We start from the raw sequence: 20,721 nt of genomic DNA on the forward strand, positions 1-20,721 counted from the left end.
CAAGGAAACACCTCATTTCTAGATTAAAAAATAGAAACCAACAAGTCAAACTGCGGAGCTAGTCGTCAAAGCCAAAAGACTGATGGATTAAGTCGAAAAATATGGTGGTTGGACATTGGAATTTTATTTTATTTTTATAAATACAAGCGATAAGGATAGAAGAATTGAACATTTTTAGAACAAACTGATGTGCCAACATGACAATTGCTTATTGGTTGTAAATAAATCATATTCAAGGTGGGTTTTTAAACATAAACAAATTATTGGAATTTAAAAAGTTCGTATATAATTCAGAAAAAAACCAAAAAGTTTGGATATGACATTGTCGCCTCTAGGGTAATTCCAAAAGAATATCGCAGCAAATTGATCAAGAGAAAAATCAAAGTTAATGGTTTAGCTCATTTGCATAAAACATATATCTGTAGTTTTCTAAAGTAGATCCAAATTCGGTACACAAATTATCAGGTGTACAAATAAGCGTATGTACAGTCACAAAATAAACTAGAATTGCGTTTGTCAAATTGAACAAGGTCTTCAGGCTCCTCAAGTAAATCTTTGAGGCATTAGGGCTTATTTTGCACTCTTGTACATGTTATCAATGATTTCCTGTGCATAAAAAAAATTTCAGTCAGCACTTTCACCCAAATCCATATACTTTTCTATTTGTAAGAAGTAACCAAACAAACAATTACTCATAGAAACTAATCACTGTATAAGCATCCATTAATGCAGTAATCCATGCAATAAAGACTTTGAGCAGAGAACAACGATTAGAAATGAAGGCATCAGGAACAATTGGCAACCTATTGTGTAACAACACACAAATTAATGGGAATTTTCGTACATCTAAACAGATGATGATCTATGCAACAGGGACAACAACTATTACAGTCTTTCCCATCCTGGCTTCATGTGTCATAATGGATAGACAGGCATAAACCATGTATTGACACAGTCACTGAACATAAGTAATGTTAGGTCCTTATATCAGATACCGTGCGATGAAGCTAAGAATATATTTTAACTGTGTCAATGTGATGCCGAAATTACAATGACTGTAGTATAAATCAAGTGGTGTACATCAGATTACCATAGTGGTACAGGTGTGTTAACCACACCTTTCACGTTACGTGCATTGTTAATACAAGTATTTAGAAAAATTCGTAGAGGAAACAGGATAAGAGGTACCTTATAGTATTTAAGCAACTGGGGTCTCTTCTTCTTGTATGTTGGAGTGATAAGGTCACGCTCCATGTCAAATGGTTCTGGGTCGAGATGAACAGCTTTTATAACCTCAAAGCCTTTCAACTGCCACAAACAACACAATAGAATCACAAAAAGCTTCAAAAGATTTTCCAACAGCCAAAAATAAGTGTGGCCCATGACTAAACATTTAAGGTACTCAAATTGAGAAAGCAGAAACCTTTTTCTCTTTAGCAATCTTATTGAGCTCTCCAAGTACGTATTCTTTCACCCTTGTATGTTCACAGAGAGAATTGAAATCACCAGATACACCGTTTTGTTCAGCCCAACTTTCAATTGCTTGCTTGTTAGGATTAACTACTGCGATCAGGAAGGACTCAAAGCTGTTCCCATAAACCCATATCTAAATTTGACCAAAACAAATTAAAAATCATCAGACTAAGTATAAATTCATATCAAAATTGAGAGAATGAACTCTTAAGTCATCAGACTAGTGTATCCTTCCAGCAGCTAAAACAACTCTCTTTCTTTCACACAAAGATAGCTGACAACCTTTCAAGCATAATATTGCATTTAATGTATGTATCAATTTATCACACAAGTCATTATATCTAGAAGAACATTTTCTATTTAATAAGGTGGATGAGAATGAAAGGCAGAAATAAAATATTTTTGAAATATAAATACAAAAGAAGAAAGGCATACCGCATCGATATCAGAAACAAGTCCATAAATATTCTCCAAGTTTTCAACTGCAACATACTCTCCTTGTGAAAGCTTGAAAATATTCTTCTTGCGGTCAATGATTTTCAAGCTCCCATCTGGTTGCCACTCACCAACATCACCTAATATAAAGATAATTTTAGGCAAAGTTGAATGTTTCCAATCAATGACATGAGAGCCATACCATACTACAAAATACATCAATATGGACAAACCTGTATGGAACCACCCATCGATCATGACCTCTCTGGTGAGGTCCTCACGTTTGTAATATCCTGAAAACAAAGTGTTTCCCTTTACACATACTTCTCCACGCGGTGTATCTGAAAGGGCATCGTACCCCATTTCAGGGACAGATTCTAGGCATACATCCACATTTGGAACTGGAGGACCCACTGTGCCAAGCATTGACAGTTCATTTGGCAGTGACACAAACGTTCCAGCACAAGTTTCTGTCAGACCTGCAGTAATGTTGATATGGAAAAGGCTATCAATGTAAAAGCAATGCAGAAAGACTCAATAAAGCCATTGAGAAAATGAAAACTAGCTTTTATAACCCCATGAAAATAACTGTTGAAGATAGCTTTACCATATCCTTGTAGAACATGAGCACATGCCACCACTCGTAAAAAAGTTTCTACATGAGTAGAAAGAGGAGCAGCTCCAGACAAAATAAGCCGCACCCTACCGCCCAACCCTTGCTTTACCTGAAGTTGTCAGAGTATTAATGAGACTCAATTGAGTAAGCAGAATAGGAACACAATCATAGTTCATATCAATGAAGCATGTTGAAGGGGAAGAAAAAGAAATATTTCTCCACCTTACTAAACACAATTTTGTCAGCAATTGGAGAAGCATTCCCATGTGCATGCCCCTTTTGCATGTTATGATACTTGCTGCAGAAACAGAGAAACACAAAAGGTTGTAATAAAAACTATTATGTTATCTACTGCCATTAAAAGTATACGCATTTGATGTCTACTTGGAGCCTAAATTTCAAGTAGGGGTAGGGGTAACTAAATTTGCAGCGAATCCACATGTTGTAGTATATGCACAGCAAACAAATAGATAAGATATTTTGGGGAAAAGAAATAATTATCCACATGCAAGTATAAAATATCTTGTTTACAAAGTAAGAAGCATATGGGAGTAAGGGATAAGATCAAACACAGATTTAAGCTTGTTTTCTCAATAAACACATGCACAAATTCAATAATAAATTATATTTTACTAATTATCATAAGCAAAGAATGGCACTTACTATGAATATGCAAAATTGAACATTGTCTTTTTCACGATACCCCCTGTCGCAATCCTCTGTGTCAAGCCTGGAAATGCACATGGCAATTATAGAGCATAATAGTTGATATAGTAAATTATTGTGGATTCATTTGATGATATAATTGCATCAATGAGTAAGAAGCCTCAATTCCGTGGCTAAAATCATGCACAGTCAAACAGTACCTGCGTAGATCCTGTCTAATACACGAGGAACAGCACAGAAGATGGTCGGTTTCAGCTCCCCAATGTCTTCAGTCAATAATTTGACATCCTGCAGAATAAGAAATAAGGTAATATCAGGTTTGAATTTACGGTTAGAGAAGAGCAACGAGTAATTGTACTCACCCCACGCCAGAACCCTATTGAGGCGCCAGTCCAGATAAATAACTCCTCAATCACGCGATCGAAGATATGTGCAAGAGGAAGAAACGAAAGATATACATCCTTCTCGCTCAACTTTTAAAATGAAAAAGAAAAATATTTTGTAAAAAGTCAGCATCCTTAAAACGAAAGTAACCAGATCATGTTCTCACAAAATAAGATATGTAAGTAGAGAGATGAAAAGGAAATCACCTGTTCATTTACACTCTCTAGCAAGCGCTTAACCCCTGCCAGAAGTGTAATGATGCTATCATTGGATATCAATACTCCCTTGGGGTCACCAGTTGTTCCACTAGTATACATTATAGTGCAGATATCACTTTTCTTTTTTACTGGAAGATCAAAATCTTTATTATCTCCCTGCAGGAACAGATCTAAAACTTAAACCAGAAAAATGAAAATTACTGATCTTCTGGAAATCTGTAAATAACCAAACTATGCACGAAACACGACAATTACAGCCAGACATCCCTGCCTTGAACACAATACACATTATTTTGATTAGAAGTTTGGCAATTCCACATAGATAGAGAAGCACCATTTGCAACTTTTAAACCACGTTCGGCCGACTGAAGGGGAGTACTTCCATTAAAAAATTCACAAATAATTTCTTCATAATAGTGATCTAGAGGTCTTTGTCCTTCTTTTCATTTCAGATAAATTTCTTTGGTTCACCAATATGACTTATTACACGAGAAGAGGACTGGGAGATCAGATAGAACAACCCACCAGTTGCAGAAACTCATTCCAAGAATATAATGCTACTCCATACTTCTCAAGTGTTTCCTTTTGTTCAGGTGTAACCTTGCCAAAGCTCACAAGTGCTACATGATTAAAAGAAGAAAAAATAAAGAACATAAAGAAGTTATTTTACTGACAACAACAGACACATACCAAGGAATCTTGAAAAATATGAGAAATATGCAGCAACTTACTCTTCAGATGCTTAGCCGCGTTAGGAAATGTTTTCAACAGCTGAAAGAGAAAAATATACAGTACACATAAGAGAACCGGAATGAGCAGTCAAAGCTTAAAAATGCCTTTACTCTCAAACCAACTAGCATTTTTTAGGCAATGATTGTCAATATTCGACCTTTGTTGTAAATATAATATGACAGCAGTTTTCTCCAATGTGCCACATTAATACTGTAGTAAGTAATACAATTGTTGATATAAAATTCATGTACCTCAGGTATCTTCTTTTCTTCTGTAAAAGCAATTGAAACTTCAGCATGGCAAATGATAAATTCCACAGCACCAGCACCTAAACCAAATATCAGAGATTAGAAAAGAAACATATAAAACAATATTTCGAAAATCATGAATTGAGAGTTAAGGTGAATGCACCACAACTCATATCAACCAAGCCTTGAACCCAACTGATTGGGGTGGGCTACATGATAAAGAAGAGATATGCCTACCTAGAGTGTCATATAAAGGCACACAATAGAGTCCATGAGCATTGCAAGCCTGCATAAGATTTTCATTTAATATTTCAGACTGAAGTGTAAGATTTATATTATTAATAAAAGGTTCCAAGAACAAAGGACGTTTATGTAAAAATAACCAAATGAATGAGCTAAGATTCAGAGAATGTGCATGCCCAAGCAGAGATACCAAATACAAAAGATATTTTTCTCAATGCAAACTCATAACTTCAGAATTCAAGATGATACCACAATGGACAGTGAGGACCGTTTCTTTTTTCTTTATGAACCATATCAGTGGAAAATGGGCAGTAACGAAACAAAATAGGGTGTGCAGATCCTACCTGCTTGATCAAGTACACATTTTTCTACCGACTGATGGGTAGGGTAAAAATGGAAGAATTTACAAAGGATAATGAAAATGGAAAAAAGACAGCATACCTCCATGCTCATAATCCATTCTGGGCAGTTGACACCATATATACCACATTTGTCTCCCTGTAATCCGCCATAATTACATTAAATTATACTGTTTGCATAAATTGCATGGGACAATATTTTGCAAAGTATTGAATAAAAAATAAAATAGCCAATGAGAACGATGATGACATACTTCCCCCACACCACAACTGCGAATGGAATTTCCAATTTTTACTACCATGTCATATACTTCTTTATAAGTTAGCCACACATATTTACTGGCCTGCAAAGGGACAAAACTACACAAATTAGCTACAAGCCAAAAGAATTAGCTAGAAAGCAACCTATGGCAAAGGATAGACATAGCTTGTCTATGAAATTACACCTTCCCGTTCACAATCTCCCGACGACCAAGCATTGGGTTTCCAGGATTTTTCTCCACTGACAAACTGCAAAATAAGTAAGAAAACTTACAAACAATAAAAATTCATACATAAAATAACTTTGTATTCAATTTTCTGGATAGATCAGAGTTTGTTAAGCTGTCTTAGTAAAATTGAGCCAACCCATATCCAGAGCCAAGCAGAGCTCTTTAACAAGCATGGCCCAGAACCATACTTATTCACTTAAGCTGCCGGATTGAAAACAGAGCATGTGATGTGTAACTTAGCAATCATTTTGCATTTTAGTATCACAAAAACAAATTTTTTTACTTTGATAATTTTTACTGCAGCACTCAGAGGTTGGCCAAGACTGAACTTATTGCATTTCTTTTCGCATTGATCACGCAATAGAATTGTCTCAGACAATTGTTTTTTTGTGCGAGTCAAAGCCATAAACTTCACAACCCCAAAAACAAATTCATCCACAATTTGACACAAAATTCTCTGAAACCCCAGTAGAAAGATCGTAATCATGCTCAATCACCCATAAAAATAGTCTAGTAAAAACCAAATTCATTCGTAAAACCAAATTCTAAATACTCGCAATTCAGAGTCCGATAAAAACAAAGTAAAACAGCGCAGTAGACTTATTTTACTCTTTTTTTTTTCCTGAACTTAAAAAATTTGCATCAAACAACAAACTGCCAAAGCAAAAAACAGTCCTCATTTAGTTTCTTTCGTTTTCTTGTGCTTTCTCGGAAACCAAGCAGGAAATTCGGATAAAAAAATTAGTACCGGAAAACATCCCAGCAACTGTCCAATCCAGGAATGGGAGGCGGAAAGCCATCTTTAGCGAACAGGCTTCGATACACAGGTCCCTGCGATGGCTTCCCGTCTTTGGCCTCCTTCGCCTTCTCCACTTCAATAAGATACTTATACTTCGTTGCCGCCATTATCAAATCTCAATCGGATCGTACCGACCTTCCTTCCTCCTATCTCTCTCTATACGAATCTGAGAATGAGAGAAATGCGAAACTTACAAATAAAAAACATATATAAAGCAGTTCGTAATAAATATTATTTATGTGGAAAAATAGTCAATAAATATGGGTGGCATGGCAGCGGGTGGAATGGAACGACGAGGAGTGGCTATTATGGTAAATTGACACAGAGTTTATGAGGCTACCGCTGGCAGCTGGTTTTTTGACTAGCAGACGAAGACGAGTCACTGACTCACTGAGCCCTAAATAGGGGAGGACCACTCGCTTGGATTTTGGCCTTCTGGTTTGGTTGGTGGTAGCTGTGTTTCGAGTCTTGTGACACAGAGTTCAGAGTTGATTGTGTTATACGACTGGTCAACAGTCTCAACGGCTCTGATTTTCGGATTTTGATCTTGGTTTGTTCGTGGCCGTCCGATCTTGTTGTATTTGATGCGTTTCTTTCTTTTATTGTCGTGTAAATGTTAAAGTCTTTTTATACGACAGGAAAACTTTTGCTCCAAACAAACATTGCCGTGACAATCAATCAGAGTATTTTCTGGATTCTAGACTGTAATTCAGAACATTTTGAACTAATTATATCAGACTTGTTTATATTTCATGGCAAATTCGAGGTTTACTAAGCGTACATTTTACTGCAAGTGAATTAGAGGGAAAGTAATTTCCTGCTATGTGAGACAGACACATTACCAAGAGCAAAATCAAATTTGTAGGATTCATTTTTTAATTTGAAATAATTAGAAGTTAATCTATGATAGGCTACAGTTAAAATTTTGTAGAGCAAGTTTTCGAGATAAATTTGCTTCGTCTAACCATTCGCTCATTGTTAATTGCTCACATTTAAATGCGCACATTTAAACATAAAACGAACGCAATCTATATATAACCAAGTAATTTTAGATTACATTTGTGATTTCATGTTATCTAAGTGACCCAACACATGAGAAAAGTTCGTATATGTAAATAAATTCTTGAAAATCAAAGTCAATGTGTCTCAATATATATATTCTTTTTGGACCATTTCCTTAGAGGAACTTTCTCTGAAATTTCTTGTGATCCGGATAGTAGATCAATTCTAGAAATTGGTCGTTGTTCTATAAATTGAAACTTGATTAATTCTATAGCATTTCAATTCAAGGAGTTAATGCATGTCCGCATACAAATTTATACCAATCCTAGCTTATCAGGCCATCTATCTCTCTCTGTAATTTTCTAACTTTCTTAATCCAACTGAATACGTCAACAAAGGGCAATGCATTATGCATGTAGGTGAACCACTCAAGCTCCTCACCCTCTTTTCTGTTTCACATTTTCTTCTGAACCCAGAGAAAATCCCTCACACATTTTCTTTCATTTTAACATATTTCTAATATCGGACAATGGTCGAGATTAGAAATATGTCACAAATCTTAACATAAAATATTTATTAAAAATTTCTATATATATTATTTTATTTTATAAAAAGTTGTATAATTATTTAATAAATATGCATCAGCAATTTGATACTTAGCCAAAACTCTATAGACCGGCGGGAATTAAATATGAGATCCATGCTTCTGTCAATACCATCATATTATTATATGCAAAATCAACATTTAAATCAATTAATTAGGTTTGTGATTATCACTAATTGTAAAGATTTTCCCCATTTTCTTTGACATTGTAAACTCATTCATTCATTGAAAAGTATTTGATTATATTAATGTCCACATGCCATCAGCAATCCAAAAGTCTAAAAGAAGGCAACCAACAAGAACTAACAAAAGATATTGATTTTACTTTTCTTATTAAGCAAGAAAGCACCTTCTCATCACCGAATCATACTACTGTGTATGCAGTGGTGCTTTGCTTCAAGCTCGAGATTTTCCCAAACCAAGTGCAGAAATAGTTAGTTGGTTATGTTAGTAGTTAGATGAGGTGACTATTGCGACTCTATTTTTCTCTTTTTAATTTGGTTGATTGAGTGTTGAACTTAAACATATGATATGTTGCTTTATCATTCTTTTTAAGTAGTTGTTTATCAAAGAATTGGTTAGTTGGGTTTGGATAGAATCGGGACGGATTGTAATCATAATAGCATCACCTTCTACTAAGAAAATTTGTAAACCACATATTCAAACATAACAATCAAAATATTAGCCTAATTTAATCGAAATAGTTTAGTGGAAAAAAGGTCTTGATTTTCAAACTAATGGTCTTATATTCGAATCTCTATGATACCTTGATAATATGTGTGTGCAAAAACCCTTTCTCCTTATAATTTAAATTATCGCTTGTATTATATATATAAAAAAATCCACCCACCCATCTAAAGGTGATCCTTAGGACCTACGGCTACATTAAGAGGAGTCATGATGCCATGCACCATACAATTAATTGCCGAGTCGTTAGCCAACACTAAAATGTGGGCTACTATCATAAAAAACAATACAAATAATTTTGTGGGACAGAGCTAGTTTGGGCAGGAGAGATATGGAACTTGAGCTAAAAAAGACAAAGCCCTTTATTCTGTTGCCATTGTAGGGTCCTTGCCTAATTGCCTCTGTATAACTGTGGCCCCTATCCACCCTTGGCAGTAGAAAAACTTGTTGTTTTGTTATTCCTTATTAATTACAGATTGTTATGTGGAAAAATTATCATGGATAACATACTGTGATTGACAGGAGATATCAAAATAATGATATCTCCATTTCATGTAAGTGTTTCTCCCTTAACAAATAGTTGCCTGATAAATTCCTAGATAATAAATTTTGCGTGTTGAAATATCTACTTCTGGTTTGCACTTTCATTGCTACATCAAGATAATAAATTTTGTGAGTTGAAATATCTACTTCTGGCTTGTACTTCCATTGTTACATCTTAGAGCATCTTCAAAGGAGATGTCAAATACCAAACATCAAATTTAAATTTGATGGTGATGTGGCAATTTGTCATTTATCTGTTTTACACTCTACCCGATATGTCAAATAAATAATTATTGTAACATCAAATCATTTAAGATAAAGAATAAAAAATAAATGAAAGTAAACTGCTATCTTTAAAAATAATAAAATATTCATTTGACATCTTGCTTTTGGGATGTCAAAAGTAATATTAAACCTCCAGCTTTATTTCACATCAGTTTTGACAATTGGTTGGAGTGATGTGAGATGTTATTTCTAGCCGTTAAATGTTTATATGACACTTTTGACATATCGATCGGAGATCTCTTAGGACGGATTAAATAAGCGTTTTAAATGCCTGACTGGCTCAACGCGCGTAAAAGTTGCAGCTAAAGGTTTGAAACTGATGAATATTTTGTTAGTGTAGCTTCTACTGCACAGGAAACATCGAATTTCCAACCTTTTCTATGATGATTTTGCCCTTGACGAAACTAATAAGTAATTCGTTTGGGTGGAAGTGTCATTATACAACATCTCTTAAAAAGTAAACGTCGAGTTGGATAAGAGTCTCCTAGTCTAGGCTAGTAATAAAAAATTGTAGGCTTTTTATCACAAAACGTCCTTGACGTTTGCGAAACTATCATATTGCATTCTTAAAGTTTTTTTTTGTATCACTAATGGTCCATAACTTTAATATAAGTGCTATTAAATAGTCCTTATGTCAAAAAAACTGTTAAATCTAGGGATATAATCGTCAAAATTAATCCAAAATTATAAAATATATATATTAAAAATCAATCCAAAATTATAATATATATATAATTTAGTTTCCAGCAAATTCCAAGTAGCCACTAGGATTTTAGGCCGTGGAGTTGACCTCGTGGGTGTAAGACAGGTAATTCTGTTTGACATGCCAAATTCCATGAGGGAGTATGTCCATCAGATTGGTAGGGCATCTAGGCTGGGAGAAGAGGGTGCAGCAATTGTGTTCGTAAGTGAGGAGAACAAGAACTTGTTTCCAGATTTGGTTGAGATTCTATGATCTTCTGGTGCAGCTATACCTCGAGAGCTTGTTAATTCACGGTATATGACAGTGACACGCCCATACTCCAATGGCGAAGGCCAGAAAAAGAGGAAGCATGAATGAAAGGGAATAACATAAAGGTGAGCATTGAAAATGGAAGGGAATAACATAAACAAATTGAACTATAAAAACTCAGCTGCCGTTTTGCCCAAAAATTTGAAGCTTTTTCGTCACCAAAAATTTTTAGCGACAAATGTTCATCAGATTTTTCGTTGCTAAACATTTCTGCGACGGTGTTCTTCAGATTTTTCGTCACTAAAAAAGTAAAATTTCCAGATCAACTTCAGACTTATATATGCCTTGGGCTCTGGCCAATTGCGGCGGATGTTCCAAATTTCCTGATTTTTTGTATTTCCCCGATCCTGGTTATGGTTACAGGTTCCCGATCAGAAATGAAGACTTGATTTTGTGATGCGTAAATATGTACAAAAAAACTTGCTACCGAGTCTTTTGGCAGTTGGAGGCAACCCCAATGTGTCCATTATACGAGGGTAAGTTCCAGGTTTCTACCTTTAGTTTAGTTGTTTCCTGATTTTATTTGCAGGCTGTTTCACAAATTAGACCGAAATAATAACACATACATATCATCGCATGAGCTGAGAGCATTGATCCTGGGAATACAAATAGAAGTAGGTCTGGATGACGATGACTCTGCAGCAAAAGTGATGGAGGAATTTGATATCAAATAGTTGAGACAGAGTGTCAATGGAATCTCAAAATGGATTAATCCAGCTAAGCCCTCTGCCAAGTATAACAGTCATGAACATATATATTATAATTTTAGATTGATTCGATGATTTTATCCTTGGAATTAACAGTTTTTTTTTACGAAGGGACTATTTAATAACACCTATATTAACGTTAGAGACTATGAGTAATACAAAAAAACTTTAAGGGTGCAATTTGATAGTTTCGCAAACGAGACGTTTTATGATAAAAAGCCAAAGTTGCAAGTAAACCATAAAATGGCGCTTAATTTAATCAAAATTATATAATGTTTGATTAGCCAGAGTATGGGATCAATTTGAGATCAGAAATACTTTATTTAATAATTGTTTTATTATATACGAAATAATTCATTCAAAACTATAATGAATGAATTTAGTACCCATTTGCTGGCAAATCAGCAAGTGTTGTAAATCATAACGCATTTAAACATATCACATGACATATGAAAGCGTATACAATAATGATGTATTAGGCGAATCAAATACCAGAGTCCAGTTACAATAATGATGATTATTTTATAATTTTAAAAAGAAATATGTAACTTTATTTTATTTTACAATGCAAGTGGGATTTGTTAATTCTTGCAGAGTAAGATACAAGGGACCACCACCTCAAAGACTTCCACAAAATTCTCAAACTTTCCGAGCAAAAATTACAGGCACTGATAGTTCTAATCTAACTCATTAAAACCATTCGATCCCTACCATCTCTCAATAAGTGAAACAATGAGTCGCCAATTTAAAGAATATTATATTATAACTGTAAAGCAATGAAACCTCCTCCTCAATGGTCATGCCTACGGTTGAACTTGTAAAAATCAATAAATTCTCTACCTCTTCTTGTTTCTCTTTCTTCCCTTCACTTGTTTCTCTAAAGTTTTAATCCTTTGACTGAGAACTGATGACGATGACGTTCTTCCATCTTGAACCTTTGATTGTTCAACAGGTGATGAGGTTGTATCCTGAGTCACTGCAGCGACTTGTTTCAGTGTGGATAACAGTGAAAATGCAGGTTGTGATCGTTGTGATGGAGGAGTACTAGGCAGCTTAGGAATACCCAAGGCCTTCTTCAGCCCAGAATATTTAAGCACTGAAATCAAAATGTAGAGTTAGTTATAAGGGGCAAGGGGAAAAATACACCAGAAAATTCAGCACAATAAGTCTGAGATATTCTTTGAGAGAGAGGAGAGGGGGGGCGGCTCCATTGTTCACAAAATATAATCTAGAAGAACTCACCCAGTCCATACCCAAGCGAAAACAAGTTGGATGTAACCCAGTAACAAAATACAGCCTGCAGAATTGATAAAGACCAAGTAAAATATACCATCAGCCTGGCTTCAAAGTCTGATAAACTTTGTCATCATGTGACTTTGGTTGATAACATAAAAGTGAAACAAACCCAAACCCAAACACATATGTAAAACAAAATTTAACCACCTTTCTTATTTCTGCGTAGGGAACTATCATTATTAAAACAAATAAAAAAAACCTCATAAGTGGTCCATATTTTGATCTTAAAACTACATGCAACCAAATAGGAGACATCTATGAGACCATTATTTGATTGTCTATCCTTATAAGAAATAAATGAGACAATTCTTCGACCGTCCATCCTTATACGTAACTATGTGCCTTGCCAGTGAAGGATGAATTTTCCTTGGAAATCCCTTTTATTCCATCAACCATATGATATTTTGGCCTTCAACAGCTTTAATGAGCATAGCTTTGAAAAGGTCCAAATCAAATCTAGATATGAACTTCCACAGAGCTAGTTCACGAAGAACATTGGACGGTAAAAGATCCTTTGAGGAACAAAAATTGATGGTGGAAGTCCTGGCAAATTACACATGCACCTCATGGGAATTGAACCCAGAATTCAGCCTCCACCCTGGTTAGGAGGAGGTGCCATTAGGCCCAAAGCCATTGGCGTGACAGTGCAAGATGTACTCACATCTATTATAGAAATGAATGGAGAGAAGCACATAGAATATATCAGAAGCCACTAAAGTTAGCAAAGATACCTTTGGAAAGCTCATGGTAAATGGAACTGTAAGAACAGCAAGGCCTCTTGAAACATTTTTCATGGTGCCAGCAGCAGGATTTCCCTCCATACCTTCTTGCAGATTGCACTAGAGAACAAACATAAATAAATAAATTCTCAAATTGGTTTGACAGAATTTTTGAACCAATCTGATTGCACACACACCCATCCCCACCTTAGGTCTTTCCCTCTCCAGAAAAAAATATATATAAAAAGCCCGAGAATGGCACAAAAAAGATAATAAACATTTCTTAAGCAACTAGGTATCAAATGTACCAAACCCCCTACAACTTGACAGACTATCAGGCCCAGGATTTACTAGCATATACAACTGGTCCTATTCAAAATTGTTATCCTTTCCTGTATATTTAGAGTGCTTCTTTCATGGCCAAATTTAAGGAAAGCAAAAGCCTCTGTGGATCTAAACCTGTCAAAATTCACACTACTGTAAATAAGGAAAGATTTCAAGTGTTCAGTATGTATGTGACACTATTTCATCAGGGAAAATATCCCATCTAAAATGAAACCAACAAAGTTGAAAAATATTATATGACAAAGCAGTTGGGTACCTCCACGGTTAGTAAGAATGTCAATGCTGCCAAAACTGGAAAAATGTACATGCTATCTGGAGTTGTCAGATCAAGAAACCAGTAGGCGCCACCACTTTTAAAGGATGGCACTTTCTCTGCCATGTTACTTATCTGCCAAACCAAAACAAAGCTATTTCAGACGTCAAAACACAAAATCTAAAATCAGACATCATCAGTTGGAAGATACTAAGAGAGAGATCTTACGGCAAGGAAAAAGCTGATGAAGACAGGAGCTTGAACAAAAATTCCCTTCATTGCAGATAATGGATGGACGCCATATCTGCATGCCCAAATCACAGTAACAAAATGAAAAAGCTCAGGAAGGAGAATTGGTAGTTGCATAAAGATACTTTTAAAAAGAATAAATAATATATATATATATATATATATATAATTAACTAAGCAATAAGTATTTATCCCAGGCAACACTGCACTGGATCTCATATTTCGTTTGTTAAATCATAATAAGGAAAACCTAAGTAAGGTGGAATGACACAAACAAGCTTGCTTACTCCTTATATAGCTTCCCCGTTTTCTTTTGAAATTCAGCCACAGCCTCACGACCCATACCCTGATAAAAGAGAAAAGAACATCGATAAACATGCTTGAAAGAGTCATTTCTTAGTCTCCTGGGAGAGCTCAGTAATAAAACCCATGCCCATCCTTGCTATGAGCCTGGACAATGTTCTCTTAAGTTGCCTAGTTGAAAGATTCATTTCTTAAAGCACCTACCATCCTATTACTTTAACTGTAGAAATTAGACAAGCACAACAAGACAGTGTCTATAATAGGACAAAGAGATTGCTGTTGCAAAGGTGACCTTGCTAATGCAACTAGATATATCATAAAGCAGAGACATTAGATAAGCAACATCCTTGGTGGGAGAAAGCACACAAGAACCAGGCATCATACCTTGTCTTGCATCTCTTGCCTGTATTCCTCCAGTTGAGGTTTCATGAGCTGCAGAAAGCACACAAGTCAATAGAAGAACCAGTCTCTAGGCGAGGAAAGTAGACACTCATTAAAATACTTGAATAGTCACTTAAAGCTTGAAACACCAATAAAGCACTGAGAGGCTACCATCAAGAAATTCTCACTCTTAAGTGTAAGAAAGAAAGCAACAAGAGGTGGATTGTACAAGTTTTAAACAGCAACAACAACAACAACAAAACTTACAGCGAGCTTTGACATTGCTTTAAGTTGATTAATTAGAATTGGAACCGTGGCCGTTCGAATCAAAAGAGTTGTTATTGCTATGGCAGCCCACCTGAAAAGTAACAAACAATAAAATACCTTCATAATGTAATACAATATCAAAACCAATCATACCCACTATATATGCTGCTAGACAAAACAAAAAATGTTCTGTGTAGGCAAATCATTTCACCCAGTTAAACATACAATTTCAGAAATTGGCTTCAGAAAATCAAATAAAAGGGGCTAAATTCTTTTCCATTTAAGATCATTCACAAATTCAAAGATTGGCCTAAAGAAAATTAACAATTAAAAATAATCAAAAGCAAATAGCTTCTAACCAGTTCAAGCCAGTATAAGTATGCACAGAACCAATCAAGTACTGCAAGGCCTTAACCGGCAGCCACGAATCTGCGGTGGCAATTGCAATTTCGCTCATTGCCGAGACCTGAGAAGCCACGGCTCCCATCGTCGCGTCCGATACAACCCCCGATACATCACTCAACAGCTCTACCTTATCGGAACCGCCACCAATCGCCGTCGACATATATCGAGAGCACGCGAACCCAGAACCGGACGAAAGCAGAGCATTTGAAATCCTCCTGTCTTGAGCAAAACCGCCAGAACCAGATATTCTGCTCAAATTGTTCCCGAAAAATCGCTTTTGGCTGAGAAAATGATTCAAATTCGGCGAAGAAGCTTGTTCAGAAACGAAATCGTGCTTGCGGTCGTCGTCTTGGAGAATGTGAGTGATGGACGGATGGTTCTGTCGTCGTCGAGCTGTAAAGCTCGCTCTGGTGGAGAGGCTTCTCCAGTAAGCCATTGATGTGTATCGATACGTCTGACTGTGTGTGACTAGCTCTCTATACAGAAAAGTTCAAATTAATTAGGAAGAAAAAAGGAATCTTTAAACCCTAATAAAACCCTAACAGAGTCTCGAAGACGATGGATTTTGAATCTGATTGAATTTGGATTCGCTTGATTCTCGGAGAGGTATTGGGCCGTACCTGAGAGAGAGAGAGAGAGAGAGAGAGAGAGAGAAACAGACAGTCCCAGATTCCTGTCTGAGATGTGAGCTGAGATCAATGGCGGTTTAGGTTTTTACACGGGTACAAGTTCGTTGGGATTTTAGTTGATCGAGGGCAAAATTGACATTCTCACTAAACTCTCAGTCTGTGAGGCATTTTGAGATTTTACAACAAAAAAAGGCTTAATTATGCACATGCTTTTACGTTTTCTCAGATTACAGTGGTGGAAAACGCGTCTCAAAATACCCCCAACGTATAAATAACCGTCTCAATTTACCCCATCCACAAATTTCCTGACGGTCCGTTACGAATAGTGGGCCCCACTTCGTTTTAACCTTGAAGCTGTTCGAATAAGGGTTTATCATTTGTAACAAAGGGGAAATTGGGTTTAGGGTTCATTGGAGAAGAGGAGAAGAGGGTTGTTGTCAAAATCTGAGGGTTCCTTCGATTTTGGGAGAAATTGGAGAAGAAATCATTCGTTGGCGTTAGACTTTAAGGCTAGAAGGTGCGAAGATGGTGGTGCTTAGAGAATCTGGAGGTTGTCAACCCATATGTAAGTGGACCCATTGTTACTCGATTTTCTTGATTTTGGCATGTGCATTGAACTGTTGTTAGGATTTTGTTTTTGTTTTTGTATACTTTTTGACTCTGCTGGTTCTGGTGTGATCATTGTGTGGTCCTTGCATGTTCCTAGTGTGGTGTGTTGCTGGAATTTTTTTGTTCTTTCATATATTTTTTTATTCTGGCCCCAATATACCTTATGTGGTCCTTGGGTGTTCCTTGTATTATCCTTTGTGTGGTCCTTCTTTTCTCTTTGTGTGTTTTTTCCCATTTGTTAAGTGAACGTTCCTGTTACGCAGATGAAGATGCTGATGACGTTGTCACATTTAAGTTTTTCCATGGGGGTAAACTAGTGAAAAATAGAAAGGACAGTCAGTGGTCTTATTTAGGTGGTGAAGTCAGTTGGTTTGATTACTGTGAGGTTGACTATATGTCCATGTTAGAGCTATTTGGAATGGCTAAAGATTTGGGATATGACGATGGGTATGATGTGAGTTTTTATGGTGAAGAGTTTGGAACTAGCAGACTCATTCAAATAATATCTGATAGTACACTTTTAGCTTGTATGAGCATGGTACCTAAAAGCAATAGCAGAGTCGTAGTTTTGTACTTGAAGGTAGTGAGCTTAACTTCAAGCCAAGTGGGGAATGATAGCAGTGATAAAGAATATTCTTGTTCTGAGAATGATGATAGCAGTGATCCAGACTTTGAAGACAGTGACTATGCACAGAGTGATGAAGAGATTGAATTATTGAAGAATGATGATAAGTGGTTTGAAGGTTATGTGGATCATAGTATTTTTGACAATGATCCTAATGCAGAGCAAAATGATGAGTCAGACAATGGAGAAGAGTCACCTACACTTACCTGCCCAAATAGTTCACAAAGTGAAGATGATGCAGTGGGTGAAGTAAGAAGGAAGAAGAAGAGGATGCCAAAAGGTGAAGATTTCAGACCTGAAATTGATATGGGAAACCCAAGTTTCAAAATAGGTTTAAGGTTTGCAACTGCCGAGTTGTTTAGAAAAGCTGTGAGGATATACTCCATTAATTGTGGAAGGGAGTTGATTTTTATGCATAATGACCGTAACAAAATAAGAGCAGTATGTGAAGAGGGCTGTCCTTTTGTCATCTATGCTTCAAGTGTTAGTGGTAGCACTTACCTGCAGGTGAAAACCTTTAATCCTACACATGTTTGTAGCAAGGGGACTAAAAATATACATGCTACTGCTGGCTGGTTGGTGAAAGATATTCAGTTAAGGCTCAATCCAAATTGGACTGCTTCTTCTTTTGTAGAGCAAGTTCACCAAGACTATGGTTACAGACCATCTAGAGCAACTGTGTACAGAGCAAGAGCCATGGCAGTTGACATTGTAGAGGGGTCTTACAGCAAACAATATGAAGTCTTGTGGGAATATTGTCATGAGTTAAGAACCAGGAATGTGGGAAGTACAGTTATCATTAAATCTGAAATGGAAGGTGATAGGCCACGGTTTCAAAGAATTTACATCTGTCTTGCAGCCTGCAAGAAGGGGTTTTTAGATGGTTGTAGGCCTGTGGTTTGCTTGGATGGGTGTCATGTCAAAGGGCCTCACCCTGGGCAAGTGCTTTCTGCAATGGGAGTTGATGCAAACAACGGAATGTTTCCACTTGCCTATGCATATGTAGAGAGTGAGAGCAATTCAACATGGCTGTGGTTTTTAGAATTATTGAGTGGTGATCTCAATATTACAAATAGCCATGGTTATGTATTTATGACTGACAAACAAAAAGGGTTAATAGATGCTGTGGATACTCTATTCCCTCAGGCAGAGCATAGACATTGTTTGAAACATCTATATGGGAACTTCTATTTGGAACATAGAGGTCTTGCCTTGAAACATCAAATGGAAGCAATTGCTAGAGCCACAACAGTGCCATGGTTTCATGCAGAGATGACAAAGATGTTGCAGTTGTCTAAACCTGCACATGATTGGCTCATGGAGAAAGATCCTAGGCATTGGAGTAGGGCATATTTCAAGAGTGATTCCAAGTGTGACATGCTTATGAACAATCTATGTGAGGCATTCAACCGTAGCATACTGGATGCCCGAGACAAGCCTATTCTGACTATGCTAGAAAGAATTCGGTTGTATATAATGTTGTTGATGGCGGGAAGAAGGGTTCTCTGTGAGAAATGGCATGGACAAGTTGGGCCAAGAATTAGAAAGATATTAGAGAAAAACAAAGCAAAAGCTCAGTGGTGCATTCCTAAGGCTCTGGAGAATCAGTTTGAAGTAATGCACCATAGTGGCCGCACCTTTGCTGTTGATTTGAATGGCCACTCTTGTTCATGCCATGCTTGGGATTTGAATGGAATACCATGTTTGCATGCATGTGCTGCAATAAGTTGGTTTCATGGGAATCCAGAGGACTTTTGTGATGCAGTGTACAAGAAAGAGGCTTATTTGAGAGCCTATCAACCAATGATTATGCCTATGACTAGCCAAGATCAGTGGATGAAGGTTAATTTACCTCCATTACTCCCTCCGAAATACCACAAGCAGCCTGGTAGGCCTAAGAAGACAAGAAAACAATCTGTTGAAGAACCTACACTTCCTTCTAATCCATATAAGCTTCCTAGGTATGGCCTCCCTTTAAAGTGTGCCAATTGCGGTGGAGAAGGGCATAATCGAAGTAGTTGTAAGGTATGTGGTTTTTAGAATTATTGCTTTACATTTAAATGTATTTGATTTGGTTTCTGACTTGATGACTTTGGTTATTAGGAACCTAGAAATCCCAACATAAAGCCTACTAGGAAGAGGAACATTGCCAAGGACAAACTTGCAGTAAGTGCCACAGTTTCAACTATGTTTTCACTCATCAAAATTTTATATCATGGAAACTTCTAAGCCTTTATTTGTTTTAGGTAAGAAGGAGAGATGGTGGAGACCAAAGTGGCGGACAACAGAGTATGCAATTAAGGCAAAGGAAAGTGGCAAGCACTTCCCAAGGGCCTTCTCAATCCCAGGCATCTCAAGTAGCTGCTGCTTCTCTATCCCAACCATCGAAGCAGCTGATGCTTTTCAATCCCAGCCATCTCAAACACCTGAACCTGCCAAATTATCTCGAGTACAACAACGTCGGAAGAGGATGAAAGATCAACAGAGGAGTCATTTTGTCAAAGATCCTTTTTTTCATCCTTGAATGTTGTGGAAGACTTTAATGGTTGTTGGTTGTTATGTTTGGAACCTGTTAATGTATGTTACTGTTTTGGAACATTTAAATGTATTTGATGTATGTTATGGTTTGAATATTTGATGTATGTTATGGTTGGACCTGTTTTGGAACCTGAATATTTAATGTATGTTATGGTTGGAACCAATTTTGGAACCTATTTTGGTTTGTGCATATTTCCTGAGGTTGTTATGGTTGGAATCTGTTTTGGAACCTGTTTTGGTTTGTGCATATATTGCTAAGATATATGTTTTGGAACCTGTTTTGGTCTGTTTTGGAATCTGTTTTGGAACCTGTTTTGGAACTGTTTTGGTTGGAACCTGTTTTGGTTTCATTTTGGAACCTTTTCTGTTTTGGTTTGTGCTTATAATGACAGGTGCTTTTGCTAGTTTTGGGCTTTGCCTCTTGCTTTCCAGATTCCAGTAAACTTTGGCATGTTACCAAAAGCTACATATCCACCATAAACTTTGGCAAAGAAGGCAGGTCCTGCTTTTTTAGGGAAAACTGAATTTTGGTTATCTTCTTCTACATTCATCAAGAAATTACCATTCAATTTACCATTCATATCACATATCAAACTTA

The 20,721-nt window shown here is 36.6% G+C and overlaps 3 protein-coding genes across 4 annotated transcripts; 1 reads left to right on the forward strand and 2 right to left on the reverse strand.

Annotated features, from left to right (window-relative positions):
* Nucleotides 1-381: 381 nt before the first annotated feature.
* Nucleotides 382-7,141, reverse strand: LOC103337649 (long chain acyl-CoA synthetase 4). Of its 2 annotated transcripts, XM_008240818.2 has the most exons (20): nt 7,005-7,141; nt 6,614-6,830; nt 5,821-5,884; nt 5,629-5,718; nt 5,457-5,513; nt 5,010-5,058; nt 4,776-4,852; nt 4,524-4,563; nt 4,318-4,412; nt 3,781-3,948; nt 3,553-3,663; nt 3,391-3,478; nt 3,188-3,254; nt 2,747-2,822; nt 2,516-2,633; nt 2,142-2,387; nt 1,909-2,048; nt 1,424-1,606; nt 1,189-1,308; nt 382-606 (listed from the first exon to the last, which is right to left on the reverse strand). In XM_008240818.2, exons 2-20 carry the CDS (start codon nt 6,769-6,771, stop codon nt 571-573), a joined length of 1,983 nt encoding a protein of 660 aa, XP_008239040.1. In that variant the 5' UTR covers nt 6,772-6,830; nt 7,005-7,141; the 3' UTR covers nt 382-570. The 2 variants fall into 2 exon arrangements, with proteins under 2 accessions (XP_008239040.1, XP_008239039.1); XM_008240817.2 differs by lacking the exon at nt 7,005-7,141 and having other exon boundaries at nt 6,614-6,994.
* Nucleotides 7,142-12,006: 4,865 nt separating this feature from the next.
* Nucleotides 12,007-16,469, reverse strand: LOC103337648 (mitochondrial inner membrane protein OXA1). The gene is made up of 10 exons (XM_008240816.3): nt 16,343-16,469; nt 15,677-16,198; nt 15,318-15,408; nt 15,054-15,101; nt 14,654-14,712; nt 14,346-14,421; nt 14,121-14,252; nt 13,532-13,639; nt 12,747-12,801; nt 12,007-12,600 (listed from the first exon to the last, which is right to left on the reverse strand). The coding sequence occupies exons 2-10, from the start codon at nt 16,156-16,158 to the stop codon at nt 12,341-12,343; spliced, it is 1,311 nt and encodes a 436-aa protein (XP_008239038.2). The 5' UTR covers nt 16,159-16,198; nt 16,343-16,469; the 3' UTR covers nt 12,007-12,340.
* A 1,722-nt stretch (nt 16,470-18,191) lies between these two features.
* On the forward strand, nt 18,192-20,233 carry LOC148915235 (uncharacterized). Its single transcript, XM_089041588.1, has 3 exons — nt 18,192-19,610; nt 19,689-19,751; nt 19,832-20,233. The coding sequence occupies exons 1-3, from the start codon at nt 18,282-18,284 to the stop codon at nt 20,057-20,059; spliced, it is 1,620 nt and encodes a 539-aa protein (XP_088897714.1). The 5' UTR covers nt 18,192-18,281; the 3' UTR covers nt 20,060-20,233.
* The last annotated feature ends 488 nt before the right edge of the window (nt 20,234-20,721 follow it).

Source organism: Prunus mume, linkage group LG7 (assembly GCF_029339155.1).
Source record: "Prunus mume cultivar Tortuosa linkage group LG7, ASM2933915v1, whole genome shotgun sequence".
In the NCBI taxonomy this organism is placed as follows: Eukaryota; Viridiplantae; Streptophyta; class Magnoliopsida; order Rosales; family Rosaceae; genus Prunus; species Prunus mume.